Source organism: Drosophila montana, unplaced genomic scaffold, assembly GCF_035044405.1.
Source record: "Drosophila montana isolate Dmon_TW-CO22-7 unplaced genomic scaffold, ASM3504440v1 contig_1962_1, whole genome shotgun sequence".
In the NCBI taxonomy this organism is placed as follows: Eukaryota; Metazoa; Arthropoda; class Insecta; order Diptera; family Drosophilidae; genus Drosophila; species Drosophila montana.
The window spans coordinates 228743-254282 of record NW_026996879.1 but is presented as its reverse complement, the minus strand read 5'-3'; the positions used below and the strand labels follow the sequence as shown (position 1 = coordinate 254282).

Sequence of the window (25540 nt, the reverse complement as noted above, 5' to 3'; positions counted from 1 at the left end):
CCGAAACCGAACAGATACTGGAAAATGGGCAGCGACAACGACTGCAGCGCTATCTCTGTAGGAGCCGAGCCGAGACCGAGACTTCAAATCAGCTTTGTCTGTTCGGATGTGTGTGTGTGCGTGTGTGTGTTTATGTGTGGTCGTCGGGTTCAGCACGAGTCGACACGGACACGGATTCTGGCTCCCAGCATCAGCAGCGGGCAAACAGCAGCTCATTCGTATTTGCCGCTTCGTGCACAGCGGACGCAGTTCAGAGTGAAAGAGTCGAAAGTCGAGAGTCGCAAAGGGTTCGACGCGTTAGCCGGAAGTAAGGATAATTTTGCAGTTGTTGCCTGTACGGGCTCTTGTATTTCATCCTGTTGCGCCGTCGCATTGTTAACGGTTAAGCCGTTAGCCGACAACCGTTCAAAATGGCGCCAGATGCACACAACAATCGCGTGTCCAACACACCGGAAGTGCTTTCAGGGCTCATTATTGAGTTTCTCCTTTTTTTTACCGCGCTCAAATACATTCAAATGTGAAAAATCGTGTAAAACTGAATGGAAAAACTGCCTAACGAGGACCAAGTAGCTACAAAATGTGCCATTAAATACACAGATATAACTTTGACAAACGCCCAAAACTATGCAAAACTTCAACAAAAACATAATATTGCAGCCCACTCACGAATTAATTGGAAATGAATAGAAAATAACCTTAAAAAATTGGAAAAGTTGCCACATGTGAACGATTTTTTTCGAAAAAAAATCAACGTGTTAGCGCTGGCATCAGTCATAAGCCGATAAGACAGTTCAAAAGTTCAACAATGAAAACTGAAAATACTTCTATAAAAGTTTTATAAATATGAAATTATCGCTGTGTGTCTTCCCTCTGTGTTTTTGTGTGATAAGAAACTGGGAGAGAGATAGAGATAGACCAGAGCGATTGTGTTCTCACCAATATACTACAATTTCTCGTTGCAACAATCGAACAAAATGCAAAATTTATTGCTCACATGTGCCTCAGACAAACAAATAAGAAATATGCGAAACTAAGCAAAAAAGTGTTTTAACAAATTGAAAACGAAATAACTCATTGCAAAAAGTGTTCTATCTGCATTGTATTATAATAATTGGCAAAACGTGTTAATGTCTAGGCTGATAAGTGTTTTTAATTGACATCATATTTCGATGGGATCAAAGAAGCTAAGTGAAAGACACATCAAATCAGTTTTTAGAAACTGTAAAACTATATTTAAAGAATTTCTCTGAATTTGAATTTGATAAAAATAATTGCAATTTACATGCATTTATGCATATCTTGTGATGTTTTTGCAAATAATTTTTTTTCGATAATTTATTTTGAGAGTCTAATGCACTTTTTATGAAAACTCGCTGAGAAACATTTACAATTACAACATTACCCAATAATCTTTTGCTGCATTTTTTAAATTCTTAGCGATGCTTGAGATAATTAAAAACCTTATTATTAATATGATATGATAAGTCTCTTCAAAAATGTAAGAGGAGTTTAAAACTTTTACTTTTGTAAAAATAGTTTCCCTAAAATGATCTTTCGCTGATTCTAATAGAAAGTCTAAGACTCATTAAATACTGATTCATGTCACAAAAAAACACAAATCAGAATGATAAGGCTTTTTCTAAATTTAAATTGATAAATATTCACACCAAAACAGCTGATTAGCAACATAAGAACACCAATTTATTACCCCATTTAGAATTTCTTCTTTAATCAAGTTATATATATTTCAAATTAATTTTTTACCATAATTAAACTGATTTCTTATACCAAACTCTTCACTTATTTATGTGTTCCGAATAAGTTATGACTGTTGCTGTCGCATAAGATAGTTATTGCCCGAATAGTTCACACCCTCTTAAGCTGCTGTCAACTGCAGAAGACATGCTATGCTATACGTACGTATACGTGTGTGGAGCACTTGTTCAGCAAGCCAACTAACTGCAACTCGTTCACTTTGCTTAACTCCCCAAAATTGGGCGCACAAGTGGCGAAAAGACAATGGAACCAAAGAAAAAGACAGCAGTTCCAACAAAGGAGCATGCAGTCCCTTTTTTTTCCCCAATTCAGGTGTGTTTTTTTCCGGTTCCACGCGGCGTATGATTGCTGGGCCGAATATTGCATTGCAGGCAGCGCTTATTGTGTGTTTTTGCGTGTGTGTGTGTGTATATTTTCCCTACATGCGAAAGCGACAAATGTAAAGTGACATTCAAAGATGCAGTTGTGGAAACAGGTAAAAGCAGCGCCCCAGGAAAAAACAGTACATAGTTTTACCCTTTTGCCTTTGCTCTGTGCTCTTTCATCATATAAAAGCTAAGGCCACAGGCAATTATTTAATTTCATGGAAAAATTGCCCACTTGTTGGCCGGGAGAATCACACCCGTAGGCCAATTGCTACCACGGTGGAGTATTTTTTCTTAATATTTGTGGGCAACATTTGACATAATTTGCGACTGCTGCAACGTTGTCTGCTTAGCGCATCAATCTACTTTAACCCGAAGGCCGCTAAGCTATGACGGCAGAGGCGGAGCGTGTAGACACGTGGCGACACATTTAACTAAGCAGGCAATACCTTGGCTGAAAACAAAAATATGTTCACCCCGGTCTTACAGCAAGATGGAGTGATGGATTTAGCTGTGAATTTGCCGAAGGAACTAGCTGAGCTGTGGGCTTAATGTGAAACGATTTGTGTCATGTTTGATTTAAGACAACGGCTTAAACTAAGCGGAAGTTAAAGAGACAACGAGAATGCTCACAGAAATGTTTAATATGAATACGCAGAGTGCTCGATAAAAGTGTGGTTGTCATCATTTCTATCATAGTTTCTATTGAAACTACGAAATACACTGAATTCAGCCTCAAGCTGCAATTACAAATATTTTAATTTCCGAGGATATCTAAAAAATATAATACTTTTAATCTGTTGTTCCGTTACTTAAAAAATTTTTAAAAAGGAAAGGTATCGAACGAAAATTAAAGAACTTGATTTTGATATACGGAATTGCATATGTATAAGAATATATAAGTTTAAAATGTCAACTCTCTTTCTCTTATACTTTCCAAGATTGAAGTATTTTTACAGACAGAGGGACAGACAGGTTAGATCAGCTTAACTCGTCGTCCTGAGCAGAATATATGAGCATACTTGAGGGAGAGATCCTCTGCCAGTTTAACAAAATTTTAACAAAATTATTAAGCCCTTTATTGCCACTATTTGAGCTGAATTGCCTGCTAGGCAATGTTAATAGACGAGAAGCTTGTATTTATATCTGGTTACAAGGATTACAAATGAAGAGCAACAAATTAAATATTTCACGATATATTTTTAGCATTCCGACCAAGTTCAAACGTGCAAAATAACCACAAAATAGCAAGTTGGCCAACAATTTAAAATTTGTATAAATAACACACACAAACTTATGTGGAATGGGGTCAGGAAACAAATTTTAGAAAGTTTGACAAAACTCATTTGTATGCATTTTGTTTAATTTTACAATTTCAATTATTAAGCATTGTTATTAAGTTATTAACAGCATTTAAATTCCCACTAGAAATTTTATCGTTAAAAAATGCACATAAAATAGAAATATAAAAGGATTCGACTCATAAAAATCAAAACTAACAGTTTTCAGCATTAAAATCAAAAACTTATGTTGTTGGGAAAAAAAATATTTTTAAATACAAAATTCTCGAAATCATTTGTTTTTATATTAAGTAGAGTAAGATTATATATATATATATATATATATATATATATATATATTGTCTCAACAGTTAAGCCAGTAGAGAAAAGCTCTATTCAAGTTAAACAAAATGCACACATGTCCGACAATAATGAAGCTATTAGTTTATAGGTTATTAGAGACAACATCCTAATTGGCTTCACTGAATTCAAATTTATTCAGGTAAATAAATATTCAATGTGTACAAATGAAGTAAATTCACATATAAATATGAATTTTGTAGTGTTGCTTGCAGACATGAGCTGAGCTGAGCTTAGGGCCAACACATTGGCCAGCTTACATTATAAGCCCCAACACGCAACTAACCTCCAGCCCCTCTTCAATTACACCAGTTTCTAAGTACTTGTACTATATGCTCTAGTACACACACACACGCACGCACACACACACTGAGCAGTATAATTATCAAATGAGAGGATGATTCCGCATGTCTGCGTACAAAAGTTTCGCATAGTTCATTGCACTGGGCTGTGGCTGGGGCTCTGGCTCTGACTGTGGCAAGGGACTTGCTTGCCATTCCCTTTGCCGTTTAGTGCTTCAAATCAATACGCATACGCACTGTTGTACACGGGCACAGAATCAGTCCCCTGCAAACATTTGCATAATTTGGAAATGCTCACTTAGATTTCGATGCCAGCTCCCGCTTTGCACATTTGCACATTTGCACAGCGATCACAAGGAGTGAAAAAAAATTATGCAAATTTATTTGAAAAGTAAAAATATCCGGATACTGTTCCCATTGGAGGCATGCAGCTGGCAACGAGTCTGGCGTCTAGCGCCTGGGCCAAGGTGTTCCCAAGCATTTATCGCCTGCCTTGCCAGCAATTTGGCTAACTCTCTGCTCGGGCTTTGCCAGTTTGTCTGGCTCTTTTGGCCTGGCTGTTTGCCGCTTTTATGTGGCTTAAATCGCTGGCATATACCGCCTGCCTTTTCGCCTTGCTGCGTTACTGGCCACAGTCGTTAGGCTACTTAGTTTTTTTTTTTTTGCTTGTTTTTTCCTGTTTTGTCATGTGGTCCTCGTTTTGGTTAAACTTAGTTCCCATGGCGTTGTAATTAAAAAAAATTATGGCCAGAACTTGTAAGTTGTGTTTCTGCCAACCTCAGTTTTAAAGTTGTGTTTTACGTAAGCCAAGTTTTCAGAGTTTTATACGGCCTCTAATTGATATATGCACGTACTGCTACTTAAACTCTCAGCTCAGGGAAGGTTTATAAGCAGAAAGTGTGGCAAGTTTTAACTTTCAACCTGATTTTACAAATGTCAGCTGGTACTAAGCAGCAATCCCTTGCCGAGGGTATAATACAACCTTAAATAAAACATATTGATCATTAATGTCCTTTCACTCGCTCTCCCTCTCTCTCTCTCTCACACTCTCTCTTTATTTCTCTTTCTCTTTTTCTCCCCCTTACTCTCACTCGCTCTCATTTTGTTCATCGGACTTGGATATCATAAAGCAGGCGAAATTTAAAAAAAAAGAGTATTGTTTGAAAAATATGACTGCAAGGGTATTCAAGATTCAGCAAAAGAAAATTCGCTTTCATGTATATTGTTCACTGGAATCGAGCTTGCTGGATTTTAAGAAAAGCAATTTGCGTAACTACCCACTGTTTGGTATTGATTTCCTTACTGCAATTGAACGCATATTGCCGATTGGGCTATAATTTATACGCATTCTCTTGCAATTTCGCATTGAATGCGAATCTCTGGCAACTGCTGCAGCAGCAGAATCTGAAAATCACGCCGCTGGCAATTTTAATCTCGTTTATTAGCCATTTTTCAAGTGATACACATAATTTTCAATTTTGCCATTTCTCGCCCGGCCCGAATGGGAAGCCGGCAATGGAACAGGGCACCTGCAGCCGGTACAACTCACACACTGACACCCACACCCACACCCATACCCACATCCTACAATCGCAATTTACACCCTCGAGCCCTTTGTCCTTATTGAACATGGAAAAAAATGCATTGCATACATGCAAGCAGGCACTGGGCGGGCTACGTGAAGGCAATGACGAAACGTGGCGCCCATTTGGAAGCCATTAGGACCAGTCAGCCGGTTAGCCGGGATGGCCTGCCTTCCTGCTGAACCAACAAAAACAATCGAGCAGCGCCAACAATAACAAGGCGCCTATGCAACGAGTGAAGCGCCCACACTGCGGCAGGTAGCATGGCAAAATTTTGCTGAAAAAGTAATAGAAGCCGCTGCAAACGCATATTGGGTAGCAACATTTTTTTTTTTTCTCCCTTCTTGCAGCCAGCAAAGCGCATTGAAGGGCGGGGCAACGGGGTCAGCGTTTGTGCCACAAACAGCTTTGCAGCTCTGTGGAACAAATTCATGCTAGCAATTGTGGTTGTGTTTGTTGTAATTGTTGTGCTGCACTCGAGCTTTCAATAAGCGTTAAGATAGACATGAACATGGTAGTAACAGGCACTGTTCCCAGTTCCCATGGCAATACAAGAACTTCAATATGATTGGTAGCAGCAACTCTTCAAAGCTGATGCTGATGCTGTTTTCATATGCAACTTTCTTCGCTCACTTCGCTATTAGATTTGCGTATGTATGTATGTATGTATGCATGTTTGTGTGTGCCTCACGCATGACACCTCCCTGCATAAGACCCTTAACACTTCCCCATTGTATCTGCCCCAATGCCGCGCCGCGCTGCAAGTTGTTGCAGCAAACGTAATTGCATTTGCTTGAGAATTTATGCTTGTATACAATTTGTACATTTCTCATACACTATCGGGGCTACATTCAGTGAAATATTCAACAAATTTTTTCAATAACCGCTGCCAGCAGAGGAAAGCTGTGTTCTTAATAAATGCTGCATTTTTATCTTACCCATTGTTCAGTGAAGCTTTTCAATATATTATTACATGTGTATGACCACAGATCAATTAGGCGCCGTTTTATTAAATTCAAGATGAAAATGGGGAATGCGTTGTATGCGACTTAACTTTTCCTAAGACCGGCTTTAAACTTAATGTTTGTCTTCAAAAAAAACTAATTTCAACGCATTCATGACTGTACACGTTTCTCGGAATTCTCGGAAAACAAACAAACCACAGGCGGATAACTGATAGGATGATGATAATAGGATGTTAAGGAACAAAAAACAGAGGCATATAATTCCGGCTATCACGTACTTATTATAAAGCTTTTTTAATAGGAATTTTTGATAATTGTAAAAGTCTAATTAATAATACTTAGATTTGGCAGCGTACGTACTTATTATATAACTTTTTTTTAAGGAATTTTTGTTAATTAAAAAAAAAAGCCTAAATTTAACAAAAGATTTGGCAGCGTACATGCAGTTCGTTGCTAAAAAATATGATATTTTTTGTTGTTTTTACACTCGCTAACAATCTGCTAAAGTTTCTACCTGTGTGAACTTGGTTGCTTCCTCTGCCTCCCAAACAGCTCTTAACTCAACTTCACCTTCACTTGAAAATTGCATTTTCTACAAAAATGTTTGCCATGTCGGGAAAATGCTTCGCTTCAAATGTGTGCGTGTGTGTGTGGGTGTGTGCATGGGTGTATTCCACTAAAGTGGGTTGGTAAGGAAAATATGAAAACAAATGGCGCTTGGGCTTCTGGCTTTGACCAAACAACCGAAATTTCGTTTGTACTGGTTGCATTAGGATGCTCAAAGTTCGTTCGGTTTAGATGACAAGCGATTTATGTGCACATTTGCTTTAAATTTTTTCTTTATTTTTTTTTTGTTTTTTTTTTTGAGTATTTTATTGGCATGTTTGAGTGGTGCTTCAGTGTGGGTACTACTTATTCATTCACAAAGTATGGCCAATTGCCAATAAGCCATTGTCTTTGTTTTTGCTAAAACTATAAGTTCAATAAGTCAGATATAAAGGAAAAACAGTATAGATATGGAGGAAATCACAGTTCTATTTGAAAAATAGTACAATACCGAAAAATATTGAAGAGTGAATACACTACTTCCATACTTGTACAAAATTTTTGATTTGTTTTCCTATTTTCTCTTACTTTGATGTTGATTTACAGAGTAATCTGCGACAAACAATTATCAGTCGATAGATCAAAAACTTTTGAGGAGTCTATTAATTGTTAGGTATCAAACCAAAATATAAGGGTTAAAAGGAATACCTAAACTTTTTTAGTACTCGATTATGCTTCATTTTGGGAAAAATCTTTCCTAACTTTAATATTTTTAAACTTTAGAAAGTGTATATCATATACATTTCTGCTAAATGAATAATCGGTCGAAAGTAAAGTTATATTATAAAAATAAAATTTATAATAATTTTATCATAGTTTTTATGTATGAACATTGCCATCGAAATCAGCGATTTAATTTTCATAACGGATTGAAATATATCACACAACTTGCACTGCATTTGCTTTACTTACCTTCGTTATCTGCAGTAATTGAATTATCCATGAGAATTTAGTGCGCAGCATACCACGCTTAAAGTACATCTTAGGCGTCCAGCAAGGAGCACCTTCCTGCTTATTTTATTGCATGGCAAACCACAGAAACCCTAAGCAAATTAAATTAGGGTCTCAGCGTTTCTATATTACAGACTATTTCCATCATACAGTATACATATGTACGTATGTTTTGCACTGGTTGTGATTGCGCGCGCGACGGAAAAGCCGCTTATCAGATTTGCTCTGGACAAGAGGCGGGCGGCGGATAACCTGAGCGGGGGTCGCCGACGTGCACGCAGATAATGAAATAGACATCGACAATAGAGTTATAGTAATACGGTTTTTAGTTTGTTTACTGCAGCTCGCATTCCATGAAATTTATATATATTTATGTTCGTATGTTTGTACATATGTACATACACAGCAGTAGCAGGCACACACACTATGGCTATGGGATTTTAATTAGCAATTATTTGTGTTCAAGGTGCGGTAGTAGTATGTTGTTATTGTTTTCGTTCTGAGCGAGTTTTACTTTTTTAACAACTTGTAAGCTTTCCTCTAGCAATTTCGAATTTCCATTTATTTTCACAATTAGCACTTATTTCACAATTTATCGAACACGTTGTGCAAGTGTTGCCCAGCGGATTACAGACTTGGCTAATAAGCGACATTTCCAACACTTACAAACAACGCACGCTGCTCAGTGCTATTGGGGAGCGAGCATAATGTACGTCACAACTAAATATTAGTAATTAAACTCCCGTATCGATTGACAAAGATTAAACCCATATGATTTTGATTTTGCATATACTAAATACAATTAATGAAGCCTTTCCAAATAAACCAGTATTTATTGTCTATTATCATTGCATACATAAATTGGAGACAGCTGGCAGCCCTATACTACAGTAAACGCGCACTTTCGTCTCCTTTCGTATAAATCTGAATTTCAGTAATAAAACTGGCATGGAAACGCAATTTAGCGACAAATCCGTCGTGAGGACGATTTGTAATCATTATTCACCCTCCATGTAAGCACTAGCCCGATGAAATGCAATCTGTGACAGCCGCATACAAACATTTTGACAGACTACCTAAACCAGTCCAAACGATGAAGAATTGATACGCACACACACATGCACATACATATAGATCTATGCACGCATACATGTGAATACTTGTATGCGGATGTACGTATGCATATGCAGGTCACATGCACCCGGCGCGCTCGCCAAAAAAAGTGTTAAGTGCTTTTGCTGTTTCTTGCAGCCATGCAATCATTGTCAGCAAATATTCAACAGTAGCCGGTAACCAGGACTAGAACCAGGTCTCGGACTGGAAGCAGTACGAAAACAGGAATCCGACCCAACCACAACTGTAGCTGCGATTTATATGCATCGCAAAGTGCAAAGAGCAAAACAAAGGAGAGGGTGTAAAAAAAACTACAACCTTCACAATTTTTTCCCTGCTCTAAACCAAATGCAAATGCAAACAACAGTTGGCATCAATCGTAATGTCGTAAGTCCCGCAACCCGCCACCATCCTCCTGTGCCACGATTTGTTCCCACTTTATTGCTGGAATTAATGATGAAGGGCTGCTGCGTTTGGTTGGGTCTTCGACTGATTTTTTTATTTTTGGCGGGTTTTATAACTTTTTTTTTATTTGGTTTTCTGTGTTTTAAGTTGAATCAAGTGGAAATTCAATTGATTTGCTTTGGCTTTGCTTCGGGACAAAGTGAAATACGCAAAAGGCGTTATAATAATGGGCGAATGTTTCCGCCACGCCCACACGTACATATATGTATGTTGAGCTTCAAAGGAGCCAACGATTGCGACTTGGCCAGCAAACCGCAATCAAAGCCAACAAGTGTAAAACTTATTTGAGTGCAAAATCATTTTGCAAATATTACAAAAAGTAACGGCTCGTCTTGCTAGGCTTTCCACCCCAACCCCCTAACCACCAACAATTGAACGATTTATAAATGTGTTTCTGGCTGCGTCAGCATGTCGCCAGGGAAATGCTCCTGGTCACGCCCATTGTCCAATCGGTTGTAAAATCTAATAATTAAAGTCGAGTATAGAAACTTAATTTTAGCCTAATGAAGTTTTCATGGAAATTCAATTTGTGTGTGTTTTTGTGGGGAATCCTATGTGAGCCAAAGCACAAACCGCAACTTTGATATGCATAAATGCAATTTGCATTGTAAATCACATTTAAATTGAAATAATTAAAATTGAGTATCAATATTGCAATTTTCCTTATACCCTTTGCAGCTACATAAATATTCACCAGCAGCTGTTCCATGTTCGAGCCAAACAATTTCCAGATATAACGTTGGGACACTAACAAGCCACGCCCCCCAGCATGGGCGCACCAAAGCCTCTGACAGCTATTAGCCTGCTTTTAGTGCTGATCATAGCTCAGAGTCAGGCGGCGAGGGAAAGTAAGTTGAACATAAATATAATATTATATAAATATAAGCAAAATAATTGTATATAAAATTATATTTTTATATTAAGCGAGCCGGCAAAGTGGTTCAAACCGGGTTATTAACTGAAGAAATTTTTGCATATTCAAAATAAAGTAAAATGCTGTTATATTAAAAATAAAAAAATGTAACTAACAAAGATTTAAACTAAGAGCTGGGTTAATGAATGCAGAAAACTTAGTTCAAATTATTATTATAAGGCTCACAATTCTAAACTAAACGAATTGCCAAATAGCTATCGCGTTTAATTATTTAAAACATTCAATCATTTTGAAATTCAGAAAATACAAACAAACTTTAATTGAAGATATTTTGCTCTGCCATTCACAGATCCACTCAAGGATCCGCGAATCTGCGGTCGTCCGCAGTGTGAGAAGACAAACTCGAAATTCGGCTATGGTGAAAATCTTTACAAATATGATTATACGGTCGCATTGCGTACGGAATTCGCCAGTTCCGGTGATAACAGTTCCGATCTGTTTTTAAAGGCCAATTTGGACATTTTCTTTCCCAAGGCCTGTGAAGGCTACCTGCGTATCAATACCGTTAAGCTTTACGATACGATACAGGAGATCAACAATGAGAGCGCTGGCTCTGAGGAAAAACCGGCCAAAGATGTATATGACTACTATGATAACATGGATACTACGCGAGATGATGAAGAAGCATTACCAGACTTCGAGAATATGCATCCCAAGAGCAACGATTTGGCCTTTGACCTAACTAAAAATCTGCTGCGCTTTGCCTTTCACGATGGTCTCATAAGCGAAGTCTGTCCCACTCAGCTAGAGACGCCTTGGGTGCTGAACTTTAAAAAGGGCATCCTGTCCAGCTTTCAAAACACCATGCTGCGATTCGATGTGGACCTAAATACCACTGAGACGGATGTATCCGGCGACTGTCAGGTGCAATATGCGTTGGAATCCACCGACAGCGTCTATGTGACCATACGCAAGACCAAGGATATATCCTCGTGCCGACGACGTTATGCCACACAATCGGTGCTGCAAACGACGCCGTACACTTTCCGGGACGACAAAACCATTTGGCCCATCTTGAATTCGCAGAGTTATTGCAATGTAAGTTCCTCGACAGAATACAAATTTACGAAAATAGAACAAACAAAATAAATAAAAAATAAACAAGAATTAAGCCTTTTCAGACCCAGATTGCATTCACATATTATTTACATAAAATGAATAACGTGAATTATATACATAGCTTGTTTCACCTGGCCAAGTCCTGGCCAAGTTTTTATCATAAAATTATATACATCATTCTTTAACAGATTTTCACTGTTCGATTATAACACAATCTATTTTCAAAGTTTAGCTCTTTAATTAAAAATTTTAATTTAGACTTTGCCTTCTCAATAATGTTAAAATAATATCTGAAGAGCGCTTCCAAAATTATTAAGCTATTCAATAACCTTTAAAATTTTTTCAGTTGACCATTGACAACAACGTTTACCGAGAGATCAGTTGCACGGAGAGCCATCTGCTGGTGCCCTTTTCGAATGGCAGCTCTGGAGCATTGACCACCACGCGAAGCACTCTGCGGCTGGAGGGCGAAGATACCTACAGCATAAGTGAATTTTTGGAGAAAAGTAAGTAGTATATACAATTATATTCTAGGCATCGCTGATCCTACATCATCTTTTCCCTCTGCAAAACGTAGATATCGAACTAGTTGAGAGGCGTTCTGCGCTCATCTTTGATCACACGCCGCCTGTAAAGCCCAGCCATGATGAGATCAAGGCAGCCCGCGAGTTGCTGGTCCAAATGTGCGCCGTCGGCTTCCCCAATATACAACGCGAGTTTATCGATGTGTTCACAAATTTTCTTCAAACCTCGAAGAGTCTCGACTACAAGACGCTGACTGTGCTATTGCAGCGTTCGGCGAGCATTTGCCCACAGGGAAAGTGAGTAGCCTCTAAACACATTGAACCCAGCGAAGGTCACGCGATAAGGTGCTACTTTGCTTATCAATTGCAGGAATCACGTGCTCGAATCGCTGCCCTATATTGGAAGCACTGCGTCCTATCAAGTGATGCGCGATCAAATTGTGAACGAGAAACTATCCAAGGAAATGGCGCACAGCTGGATGACATCGCTGTCATTTATTACACGACCCGACCAGGAGACACTGGAAACCTTCTACACCATTCTAGACTATGCGAGAAACAAACTGGACCCCGAGTACACACTGGGCGCCACGGCTGTTGTGCACAGCTACTGCAAGCATCACGAAAACTGCGGGGAGGATCTCAGGGTTGCACAAATTGTCAATCTACTGGAGACGGAATTCCTCAGTCAGTTTAAAAGATATCGCAGTGATCGCAGGCAGCGCGAACGTTTGATTATACTGCTCAAAGGCCTGGGCAATATAGGCGTTATATCCGACCGCTTTGCGGAGCAATTGCAGCTGATTATAAAGGATAATGTGGTCCCAGTGGACATACGCTTGCAGAGCATTCTCGCCTTCAGGCGCGTCAATTGCTTGAAGTATCGCAGCTACTTCTTGGACATCTATGGCAACTATACGTTCAATTCGGAGCTGCGCATCTACAGCTACTTGCAAACCATGCGCTGTCCGGATTATATATATATTGGTGCAATCAAGTCCATTCTGGAGCATGAGCAGATCAACCAGGTTGGATCATTTGTTTGGTCTCATCTAACCAATTTGGCCAAGTCCAATTCGCCGGTTCGCATTGAGGCGCAGGGCCTACTGCTGAACGATGAACTCGCCGATAAGTTCAAGATGGATATACGCAAGTTCTCGAGAAATTATGAGCACAGCTTGTTCTTTGATGAGTATAATTTTGGTATGTGAATAATGACGTTCTCTAATTAAATATAATCACATTTAAATGCTTCCCTTTTATAGGCACAACAACCGATGCAAATCTCATTTTTGGCACCGATTCCTACCTACCTCGCATAGCCAGCGTTAATTTTACCGCTGATCTATTTGGCCAATCTGTTAACTTCTTTGAGTTCAGCGCACGCGCCGAAGGCTTTGAGGAGCTGGTGGCCAATGCTTTTGGGCCCAAGGGACCTTTTAATGGTGAGCTGTTGCGTAAGAAGCTCTCCTTTTTCAATCGCTGGCTGGGCAACGAGAGCGCCGAGGAGGATGATACCTTGGAGAATCTGCTCAGCTTGGAGAGCTTGCGTCTGAAGCGTAAAGCAGTTGACAACGCGGAGTTGGAGGAAGAACATGAATACGAGTACGAAGAGGAGCTGCAGGACTCCACGCGATCCAAGCGCAACGCAGACGCCTCTGCGACGACACGCAAACAGGGCATCGATCGCAATGTTGATCAACTGGGCTACAAGCTGAAATACGACTACAACAATCCCCGTGCGCAGTTTGGGCTGCGCGTCTTTGGCAACGATCTGCGCTACTACAATATCGAGTCCATGGCGGAGGTGGCGCTGCTAATCAAACAGTTCAATCCCCTATACCAGGCGCAGAAGTTGCTATCCGGCAAGCCCTTCAGCTACACTAAGTCACGTGTATTTTTGGACGCCTCGTATAGCGTTCCCTTGGCTGTGGGCATGCCACTGGCTATACACGCGTTTGGTGCTTCTTCTGTCGACCTGAGCATCTCTGGCAATCTAGATAAATTGGACGTTGATTGGCATTTCGATGTGCAAGGGCGCTTTAAGCCATCTGTGTCCGTGGATGTAATTACCACGATGCAAACAGACATGTACTGGGGCCAGTCGGGCATTAAAGTCAAGAGCAATTTGTACTCCAACTCAGAGGTGGAGGCCAACTTGAAGATGCGTGGCCGCAATCTTATTTCCTTCTCCTTTAATCTGCCGCAGGATAAAAACGAAATCTTCAGCGCACGCTCTGAGCTGCTGGTGGTTAAACACGATCAAGATTTGCCCCAGCCTGGCATTGAGAAGCGCAGTTCCAATTCCACGTGCACCTGGCCCGTGCTGGACAGTGCCATTGGTCTGCAAATGTGTTCGCATTATAGTGTGCCCGATCTGAGCAATGCGACAGCCGCTTATCCCAGTTTGTTGCTATCCGGACCGCTCAACTTTAGTCTGATACTCAAGAAATCCGATTTGACAGCCAAGAAATATGTATTCGAGTACAATTGGGATCAGCAGGAACAGGAAAACAACTTTACGCTAGTGTTCACCACTCCTGGCTCGAAAATACCACGCATCCTGGTGGCCAATTTGACAAGCCTATCGAATGCCTTCAATGCATCGGTGGCCTTCGTCAATGGCAAGAGTCGTGCATCCGCCGGATGCAGCTATGATGGCAATCCCGAATACAGGCGCCTCGATGTGTATCTGGACAACAACGGTAATCGATCACTGGATCTGGCCATGGAGCTAAGACGCTATCAGGACTTTACAGCCTGGATTTATAAACCACGCATGCTTTTGATCATCAATGGTGTCAAGATTACCGGCGTAGTCGGCTCCATCAAGATCAATGAAAAGAACGGCATCAAGCAGCACGACGTGGATCTCTCCTTTGAGACAAAGAAGCTGCAGGCGCTGGTCAGCGGCAACATAGTGCAAAGCGAAGTCACCACCTCAACAAACATGACTGTGAATTACAGGGTAAGCGCATTCAAGTTAAAAGTGACGAAGCTGGTGAAAGAATATTTCTCCGAATACCATCCTATTCGATTTATAGTTCCAGGCAAGCAAAATCGAAACTATTAACTTTGCGGGTCGTCTGGTCAACAATGGCGATAAATCGAAGACTGAGTATCGCGGTAATGTGAAGCTACGCACCTCGGCCTATCCCAAACTGAACTTTGCCTCGAATGCCACATGGCTCAGCCTGCAAGGACATACCGAGGGCGTTCTGACCTACAACAATGCACCAAACTATATCAATCCCAATTACACCAGCATGGTGAGGGTTATCTTTGCGCGCTCTAGCTCCGAGGATGCCATTTTGGAGGGTTCGCGCACGCGTGCCAGCTTGGAGCTAAAGCTGCCCAGATCGAAAATCGACTATCGCATATTGGTTAAGTGGGTAAATTCGTAATCTCTAGCGATCTGCTTTACATAGCTCTTCACTTCACAGGCATGAGGAGCGCAGTAAAAACGGCACCGAGCACAATGTTATCGTGGGTCTCAAGTATGCGCCTGAAAAGGAGATAACTGGCCTGTTTTCTGTACACTTGCCGCGTCGCAGCCTCTTTGTTATTGATGCCTACATGAATGTGTCTGTGCCAGAGTTCAATTCCTGCACAGCTAGTCTGAAAGTCAACGAGAAGGCTACCAAGGATTATATGGTTGGTTATTCGTAGTCGAAGCAACATTTAACTACAATTCTTTTATGGATTTAGGTGTTCATCAATGGTTCGTGGTTTACGGGTCACTCGATAGCCCTTAAGGGCAACTATAAGGATCGCAGCTCGCGTGTGCAGGCACTGCATCATTTAAAAATGATCGTGGAGAGTCCGTCGTTTGAGACCACCTCGCTAAATATTGTTTACAGACGCAATCAGCTGCTGATCTTCTACGATCTGCAGGCCAAATACGGCAAGGATCCGTACGGACTGACCGTACAATATGCATCCAACGCGCACAATCGCAATTCCAATGCCGAGGTGCGCTTGAAGGTCAAGGAAAAGGATTATTGGATCAATTCAAAACTGTTATCGGAGCAGCCAAAGCTGTTGCAGCTGGAGATTCACATGGACAAGTAAGTTGAAGCCACAACGCCAAAAGCCAGCTAATAAGCAATTTATATTTAAATCTAGAATTCGTGATGTGCACATCAAATTGGGCCTGCTGAACATTGACAAACGCAAGGAACTTTCTCTAGAGCTGAAGTGGGATGCCAATCGCGATCCCTCAGAACGCCTAGGCCTGCTCGTCGAGTATAACAATCCGGGCAATAAACACTACGACGGCAACGTAATGGTAACCTATCCGGAACGCACAATTAACTGCGGCTTCAATGCCTACACGGGTGGTCCCAAGTATTATGGCAAGGCACATGCCTCTTGGAGCATAACAGAGGTTATTGAGTTCAGCTATAATGCGGGCATTATGCCGGGCAAGACGCTGCACAACTGGCTGCACGCAGAGATCAACACGCCCTTCGAGGGCTGGCGTACGAACACGCTGAGAGCTGGTGTTTACAATATGCATAACTTGATATTGATTAACTCAACGCTTTCCTGGGCGGAAGATCAGAAACTGCAGCTGGGCTATAAGAGCGATTACGACCTACGCGATCAGCTTGTTAGCTTTGATGTGCGCTTTGGCATCAACAGCACCATCAAAGACATACCCACCATTAATGTAAGGGTTGTGCACTGGCAGGACCCTAAGAGAGTCGACACAGATCTCTATCTAAGTTACAAGGGACAGAACGATACCTTCAACACCTACAGCATCAAGTCCGATTGGGACTTCGTACGAAATCAGCGCTATCAGAATATCTCCGGCACAGTCTCACTTGTCAGCCCCTTCGAGGGCTATCGCAAGGGCGGGCTGGCGGCCATGTTTATGCTGAACGATCAGCGCCAGGTGCAAGGTGCGGCGTCTCTGGAGTTTGAAGTTCGCGAGTTTACCCTCACAATGGATGGTTATGTGAGAAAATTTACGGATAATATGCTTATCATAAACATTACAACACCTCTGGAGAAGTTCCGCACCATACACGGACGCCTCGGATTGAATGAGAAGAAGCGTCATGCCGTGGCGGAGGTGCGAGCGCCAACTGCAGCACTGGGCATCGAGGCGTTAGCGGACATAAAGAATCTACTGGACTTTGATGTTAAACTGAGTGTGGCCACGCCCATTGAGAGCTTCCAGCAAGCTGCCCTCTTAGCCAAAGTAAATCCAGAGCGCGTAGACATGCGTGGCGTCTGGAACAATGCGACCTTGGGCTTTACCGGAGTCTGGCATATGCACAATATGACTGACTTCGAATACTCCTATCTGGTGTTCACCCCATTGGTGGGCTTCGAGGAGAACGGATTTATTGTGCAGCTACTCAAGCGAGATACCTTCATCTTTAAGCTACACGGCAAGCTCTCGCACTACAAGCTTGGGGTCAAGATCAATGGAAATCCCAAGCCGAAGCTGGTGAATCAACTGAGCAACCAAAAGATGCTGCTGGACTTGCACTTCGACGATGATTTCCAGCCGCCCAAAATTACAATAGAAGAGGGCGAAGAGGAAGACGAGGAGGAGTACATCTCCTACTTTGTCAACTTCCAGGTGGACACACTCGCCTGGCCCACCATTATTGGTGAAGTAGACATGCAAGAGAATGTGGACTTGTATTTCATTTTGGGCAGTGTGCAGTTACCCCAGGGTCGACTTGATTTCAGGGATCGTCTGTACTATCCCGACTATATCAATGTGCTCAATGTGCTCACCGTGTCCACACCCTTCGCCGCAGCCAAGGACTTCAAGTCCATATTTCAGTATCACATTGACTTGTACTTCAATTCATTCTATCAGCGCGTGCAGTTCATGATCAGCGATGTCCAAGCCCAGGCCCAGGAAATGGGCTTCGAGCTTAACTACACCAAAGTGGTGGACAATGTCAGGCCCAAGGCTCACAATGTCCAACTAAAACTCATTACGCCGTACGACCAGCTGCCAGAAATCCACATCCATGGCAAAGTAGAGCTCGATGACAACGCCTACAAGGGCAACATTACCTCAACGACAGCTCACACACATCTCTCCCTAGCTGCCGCTGTAGAGGTGAGTCACAAAATTCCATTTCTTTCTGTTCTTTTAATTACTGCCTCAATAATTTCAAAAATCATTTTAGAATGAGGACAATTTCCTGGAAACCTCTGTGGGCATCTTGCTGGAAACGAACGTCATTCCTCATTATGCTTGCAATGCTTACTTTAAGAAGGACTTTTCTGCTGTCGATAATATTATTGACATACGCTTTCAGGTCACTGACAATGGCAACGTCAATAAGGTGAATATCCCGAACGACATTTAGCATAACAGCCCAATAACTTGTCCCAATCCTTTTTAGCTGCACATTGAGACGGATTGGCACACTGATCCAGCCTATTATATCAACGTCAATGGCAAAGTGCACACCACAATGCTGCCACTGAAGCTGGCTTCCACTTCAGTGTTGGCGACCAAAGGACCCAGTCCGCAGCTGAATGTCGATCTGAACTTCCTAAGTCGCGATGGTCAGAGCATTTCGTATGGTACCCGTGCTAACAAGAAGAAGGATGTGTTCAATATTGAAGTGTGGACACCGCTGAAGAACTACAGAAACATCTCGATGCATGGCACCATTGTTCGCAATCAAAACGATCCGAAACGATATGATGTCATAGGCAACTTGTATCGCAACATGGCCACCTATGATGTTAAGGGGGTCGTCCGTATGATTGATACCCTACCCATAGATGTCACGCTACGTGTCCAGCCCAAGTCAGGTGGTCGTGATGGCGTCATTGAGCTGAACATACAAGAGGCGGGCCCGAGGAAAATACGCTTCTCTTTCAGCGCCATTGAGGATGGCAAAATGTGCCAGGTATCTGGCGGATACAGCGTCAGCGACGGCAATGGACCAATGGACTTCTCTGTATTGGTGGAGAGCACCGAACCGGAAATAGCGCGCATTAATTTTTATGGAAATCTGGTGACAAAGGAGCAGGGACGCCTGGTGGGCGATGTGAACCTGCAGACACCCTGGAAGCAGCTGGGCATCGACTCGGTGCATCTCCACTCCGAGGTGGGTGTACGCGCCGACGGGGGCAAGATCGTTGGCGAGTATCAGATTGGAAAGCATATTGGACGCGGCAGCTGCTTGTGGTCTTGGATACTGGCCGAGAATCTGCAGCTTGTACTGGAGAGCTACATGGAACGACCCGAAGCCCAGCCACGCATTGTGCACGCCAGCGCCAGATACCTAAATCCAGGCAAGACATTCCAGCAGCTGCAAACAGGCGGCCGTCTGAGCGTCGATTCCAAATGGAATCTTGATGTGAACGGCAGCTTGCACTACAAGTCCACGGATGAGTTTGATTTCGATGTGCTCACCCAACTGCCGCTGCCCCTTGGCGATACCCATAAGCTGAGCTGCGAATATCGCGGCAATGTTATTAGCAAACAGATGAATGCTCCCGATATCTACATCTTGGGCGGCTACGAGGCACTGGAAGCGCAGCGCAAGCTCTCAGCGCATCTCAACTATCACAATGACACTAATGCTCTAAAGGGCTTGGCTCATGTGGAGTGGGGCGTGAAGGAGGATGTTTCGATAGTGGAGGGTGACTTTACCCTGCTGCAGAAGCAACGCAATCGCAGAGAGTTCGAAGCGAAGCTGACAACACCCAAGTTCAAGGGCGAGCATACGTTTGGACTCAGCGGACACTATGACAAGCCCGATGCGGAATACCATAACTTTGTCTGTGCACTGGATTATCCGGCAAGTCGTCGCATATCCGATCTGGATGTGTCCTTCAATTCCCTGAGCAACATGCATGGTGCGGTGAACACCAGCACACCCTTCCTGAATGTCAGTTGGTTCAAAACAGATTTCGAGTTCACCACAAAGAGGTAAGTGAAAGCCAATTTTAGATAACTAACCAACTGATCCGACCAATCTTGAACCTTTTTTACAGTGGTCACAGCTATCGTTACATTCGCTGCAATTGGCCCAAGGACAGCGCCTTCTTCAAGCTGAGAAGCAACTATGACAGCGATAACACGAACCACAATCTCAATGGCAACATCGAAATTGAAGTACCATTGACCACAAGGCATCGTGGGGATGTGTCCTACGGTCTGCAGGAACGTCCCAACTTAGATTCGGGCAATCTGAAGGTTGTCTACAACACGCAACAAATACTAGATGGCAAGTACAAACGCGTGGAGGTACAAAAGCATCCCATCTACAAGGACACAACGGACATTACCCTGGAGAATGATATGAAGCCCCTAGGCATACACTATGTGAATACAAGGGATATGCGGAATCCGGCTGGAGCGCGGGATATCAAACACATCGAAGTCTTCGAGCTGCGCAATACGAAAAACTTTAATCTAACCGGAGAGCTGCACGTGCTGACTACTCTCTCAGCTCAGGAGTTCAAGGTAGTGGCCATACATCCTAATCGCGCCGTCGTCCTGACCACAAGGTACGAGGATGTCAATCCACAAGTTGTTAAGCAGCACACCAAAATCGAGTTGTCGGAGACAGCCTGGATAGGCTATAATCTGGAGCTTGGCAACTTTAGCACGGTAAGCGGTTTGGGAATAATACCCAAAAAATTATCTAGATTTGTTTGGATTACGGCTAATAAGCACTCGATTGAAATCTTTTCAGAACGGCAATGAATCGCAGCGCTTTGCACTGGAACTCTTCTATCCCAAACGCAATCTGTCCACGTCTGGCTGGTATTACCTTACCGACAAGAATTTCAACGCGGACTTGGCCTTGAAATGGGCCGGAACTGGGCGTTATGAAGAGTCCAGAAATATTCGCAGCAGCTTCCATTGGAAAGCGGAGCCTTTGCGTAAGGGAGATCGTGATCATCAAACATTTGGCTGGACCGTGGCTCATCCATACCTCGAAAAGGACATCGACTGCAGGGCCATATACTATCGTGGCTTGCAGGATCTGCTTCGAGCGCATCTGACCATCAACTATTCGGACAGTCCCGCACAGTTGATTACGTTGGGCGCGCAGCTGCGGGACCTATACCATGAATTGGGTCACACAAACTACACGTTCAAGCTGTATGGCTATCACCCGGCCTCTGAGCTGGATGTTGAGCTGAATGGCACACTGGCCGCGCGTCCCTCGTACTACAAGACGGAGTCCACAGCGCACTACAAGCGCGACTATTCCCCCATGTATGGCAAGTTCCTGGCTCTACTGGATCTCAATAAACGTGAAGTGGAATACGAACGTCGTTCGCCATATAAAACGGTGCGCCTGTGGCTGCTGCCCATCTCGCAGTATCCTGTATATGGCTTGAATGCGACTATTTGGGATACACCCGACACCAATCACACGGGATATGTCTATGTGAATGTTGCGGACCGTAAAGCACGCATGGATTTCAATCTGACGGAGGATGCCAGCCAGAATCTGCAAATGGTGGGCTATATACCCGACACACGCAGTGGTTATCTGGACATCTGGCGCAACTACGAGGAAATCCGCATTATTGATGTGAGCTCCTATTTGAAGATGAACCATTCTCGTCTCATCACGGGACGCTTCCACTGGCGTCCGAGCATCAAGAACGAGCTGCGCGATAAGATCAATGGCGTGGGTAATTCCATATATAATTCCTTCTCCGATGGCATTGATTTCTGGATTAAATCTGTATACTCGGAATCTGTGGACTCGGTGGGCGTCATCTGGAGCACGGCCAAGGAATACAATAAAAAGTTCATTGACGACATAAGCCAGCTAAGCGTATTGGAAGAGGATCTGAACGATTTGCGCCTCTTTGTTAATCAGTCATACGAGGCGAATGATTTCTACATTAAAAACGTGGTCAACTTTACACTGACCATACTGGATGAGCTGGCCATCAGGGATCACATCGAGTCGTTGCCAAAGATATTCTCAGAGCTGTGGCAGGCCATGGGTGACTCAGGCAAGGCGCTGCGTAACAGCATTGTGTGGCTGATAGATACTATAAAAACGACCTACAACAATGTCCTAGACGCAATCAGTCGCTTCTTCCATGGCGAGAGCTTAAGCTACATTTCAACGCTCATGGAGAAGGGCATAGAGAAGTACGACAAGTTTGTCAAGGAGCTGCACATCAAGTTCATTAAATACATTGAGAACCTGTGGCACAAATTCTGGCATCTGGCGGAGACCTACTGGAAGACTGTGCTCAAGCGCTTCGAGCCGCACATGTTTAAGATCATCAGCTTTATAGAGACAAGCGCTTGGGATCTGAGCAAGGAGGTGTTCGACTTCATATACAAACGGACCAATGAACTGGCCGAGTCGCCCTACTTCAATAAGGTGTCCAGCTTTACTGCCGATGCGGAGCGCTTATACAGGGATATCCAGGCGAACGACGCCATCACGAATATTAAAAAGTACTCGACGCTGGCCTGGAACTTTATCAAGGAGAAGTACTTTAAGCTGGTGCCATTTGGTGCCGAGCTCAACGAAGTGCTCACCGAAATCTGGCAAGAGATCAAGGAGCTGCAAAAGATCGAACAGGTGCAGATCGTGGTACAAAAGTACAACGAAATTGTGGCCAAATTGGAGTGGATAGCCGATGAGCTGCAGCTGGAGTATCGCATTCATCAGCTATACGGACTGTTGCGCAACAAGTTCCGCACCTATACGATGAATGCCCTGGAAACGGCGGACATGTACAGAGAGGCCAAGACCAAGTTCGTTTTCGATCCGGAGGTGGGCATTATTGATCTGGAACAGAAGCTGCCCATGTCCTGGCATGCGTTCAATGAGACACCCAAATTCGAGGAGATTCCAGAGTATAAAATGCTCTCCAAAGCTCAGAGCTTCCTGAGCGAAACGAACTCGTCCATCATCATGAAGCTGTACAACATGCGCGCACATCTAGATCCCAAGACCTGGCTGCCACCCTACTACTGTATGTAAAGCGATATTGTTTAACTTAGAGTAAAGTTTAATTTTGAACTCTTTGCCCTTACAGCACGCGCCTTGCTTATCGACTCACGCCACTATATGACCTTTGACCAGCGTTTTGTGGGTCTCAATCTAAACTTTGAGCAACTGGCGAATGGAGGACACAATGGGCGGTGCAGCTATTTGTTGGCTCATGATTTCTTCAAGCGCAACTTTACTCTGCTGCTGGAACCAGCGGTAGGAGAATTTATTCTATACCTGGCATATATTTACATTAATTACTAATATTTGATCATATTTGATCTTTGCAGACCCAACCGCTGACTGGTCGGGAAACAGGGGACATTTCCACGCGCAAGCTGAGTTTCATAGCGAATGGACAGTTTATTGAGATAGATCTTGGCACGGATGTAAGCTATGCATGTTGATACTTTATCTACTCGATAACTAACAACTTTTTCACACACATCCACAGCACATTAGCGTCAATGGCAATCCGCAGCCAATATTGCCTCTCAAATTGGGCGCGGTTAATATTTATCGCGAGCTAGACATTCTGTCCATCATCTCGGACACTCAGTTCAGTCTGCACTGCAATGTGCAATTCGATCTGTGCTGGTTCGAGGTGAGCGGGTGGTACTTTGCCAGGACGGCCGGATTGCTGGGCACGCTCAATAACGAGCCCTACGATGAGTACACCATGTCCAACAGCTTGATTACGAATCAAACACAGCAGTTCACGGACTCCTGGAGTCTGCAGCACTGCCAGCAAACGCAGTTGGCCAAGCCCGAGCCTACCAACAAGGAAGTCACCCAAATATGCAACAATTTCTTCCGCTCGGGCATTCTGTCCGCCTGCAGTGCTGTCGTGGATCCGGCACCTTTCCATGAGATGTGCCTGGATCTGGGCATGAAATCACAGCCCATTCGTCCCGGTCATCCGGCTATAAAGGGTGCCTGTGCTGCTGCGCTGGCCTATATTGAGACCTGTACCACGCTTAAGGTGCCCATGCGTGTGCCGGACCAGTGTATATTGTGAGTAAAGTACAGTGATTGGGCAATCCCCTGAAACTAATATTTAAGCTGAAACTAACATTTGTTATTTACAGCTGTCAGCTGGCAAATGGCTCGTATGTGCCGGAGGGAACATTTATGGAGCTAAGTGGCGCTGATATTCCACGCAGCAGCGATGTGGTCTTCATTGTGGAGGCCAAATCCTGCAATGAGAATCTCAAAGAGTCCAAGAGCATTATGAGCGTTGTGTCCAGCATTGAGGAGCAGCTGCAGGCTGTCAAGTTAACCAACAATCGGTAAGTTGAACAAACCGAATGCTTCAATAGCTTATCCTCTAACTGTGTTCCGTTTCCAGCTATGCAGTTGTGGCATTTGGCGGCGTTGCCCCTTACGACAGGCCGCGGAGCATTATCTATGAGCGCAATGTGTTCACATCGAAGCCCGATCAGCTGGCCAATTACTTTGCGCACATTAATACCGGCAATGGCAGCAGCAGCGATATCCTAATGGCCATTTCGACAGCATCCCGTCTGAACTTCCGGCCCGGCGTATCTAAAACCTTCATCCTGCTGTCGTGCAGCAGCTGCGCGGCTAAGGATATGCGCTTCGATTACACCTCCATATTGCAGTTCATGCTGGAGGAGGGCGTCAATTTACACATTTTAGCGGACACGGAATTCGATTTTGAGCGCACGCGAAAATTGCGCCACTTCTTCGGCTTGGACAGAGAGCTGGTCTACTCGAAACGCTTCCCCGAGGGCGATGCCGAAACACGGAAACAGGTGCACATACCCAAGAGCAATTTGGGCATTTGCACACCGCTGGCGCTGGAGACAAACGGATCGGTGTTCAGTGCACGCAAACTGGCGCCGGAGCGCAAGTATCCGATTATGCGGCTTGCCACCATTTTTGCCAAGCGTGTTGCCCAGAGTGCCACGCCTATAGGTAGTCAAACCTGTGAGTGCTCCGGCCATAACTCGGGCGTAGCCTATGTGGCGTGTTCGCCACGTGCCTTACCCGAGGAAAAAGGCAGCCTAGACGAATATGTAAGTAAACATTGCAACGACATAAAAAACCTGACTATAATGCTGTGTGTTTCTAGGACGATTTCCCCAACTGGGATTGGGATGTGGACGAGTTGGATGATGATGCCTAAACGCATTTAACTTAGTTTTTATTCGATTAGTTAATTAATTTAACGCTATTTTTGGGGCAAAAGGTACTTTTTGTCAAATAACTCAACACCATTTTGTAAAAATAAATAATATATAACTTGGATGATGAACAA

At 43.5% G+C, this 25540-nt stretch overlaps 1 protein-coding gene and 1 long non-coding RNA gene across 3 annotated transcripts in view; one reads left to right on the top strand and one right to left on the bottom strand.

Annotated features, from left to right (window-relative positions):
- The window catches only part of LOC135426041 (uncharacterized), a 126932-nt gene that overhangs the window by 62944 nt on the left and 38448 nt on the right, over positions 1 to 25540 (bottom strand). The window contains exon 1 of one of the 2 annotated variants that reach the window (XR_010435830.1): positions 8150 to 8835. The exons of the other annotated variant lie outside the window; for it this stretch is intronic. This is a non-coding gene — a long non-coding RNA (uncharacterized LOC135426041). Of the gene's footprint in view, positions 1 to 8149; positions 8836 to 25540 lie in introns of those variants that run through there. 2 annotated transcript variants of the gene reach the window in all.
- On the top strand, positions 213 to 25530 carry Apoltp (Apolipoprotein lipid transfer particle). The gene is made up of 21 exons (XM_064700845.1): positions 213 to 307; positions 10445 to 10614; positions 10990 to 11738; positions 12106 to 12265; positions 12337 to 12580; positions 12654 to 13486; positions 13549 to 15251; positions 15328 to 15671; positions 15727 to 15937; positions 15992 to 16350; positions 16409 to 18374; positions 18445 to 18603; positions 18664 to 20207; positions 20273 to 20891; positions 20977 to 23242; positions 23306 to 23475; positions 23550 to 23648; positions 23714 to 24273; positions 24348 to 24548; positions 24608 to 25298; positions 25355 to 25530. Exons 2-21 carry the CDS (start codon positions 10536 to 10538, stop codon positions 25406 to 25408), a joined length of 13011 nt encoding a protein of 4336 aa, XP_064556915.1. The 5' UTR covers positions 213 to 307; positions 10445 to 10535; the 3' UTR covers positions 25409 to 25530.

Coding starts and splice junctions, on each gene's coding strand:
- Apoltp (XM_064700845.1), top strand. CDS start 10,536: ATGGGCGCACCAAAGCCTCTGACAGCTATTAGCCTGCTTTTAGTGCTG. Junction 16,351..16,408: donor CTGGAGATTCACATGGACAA/GTAAGTTGAAGC, acceptor ATTTAAATCTAG/AATTCGTGATGTGCACATCA. Junction 23,476..23,549: donor CTCTGCTGCTGGAACCAGCG/GTAGGAGAATTT, acceptor TGATCTTTGCAG/ACCCAACCGCTGACTGGTCG.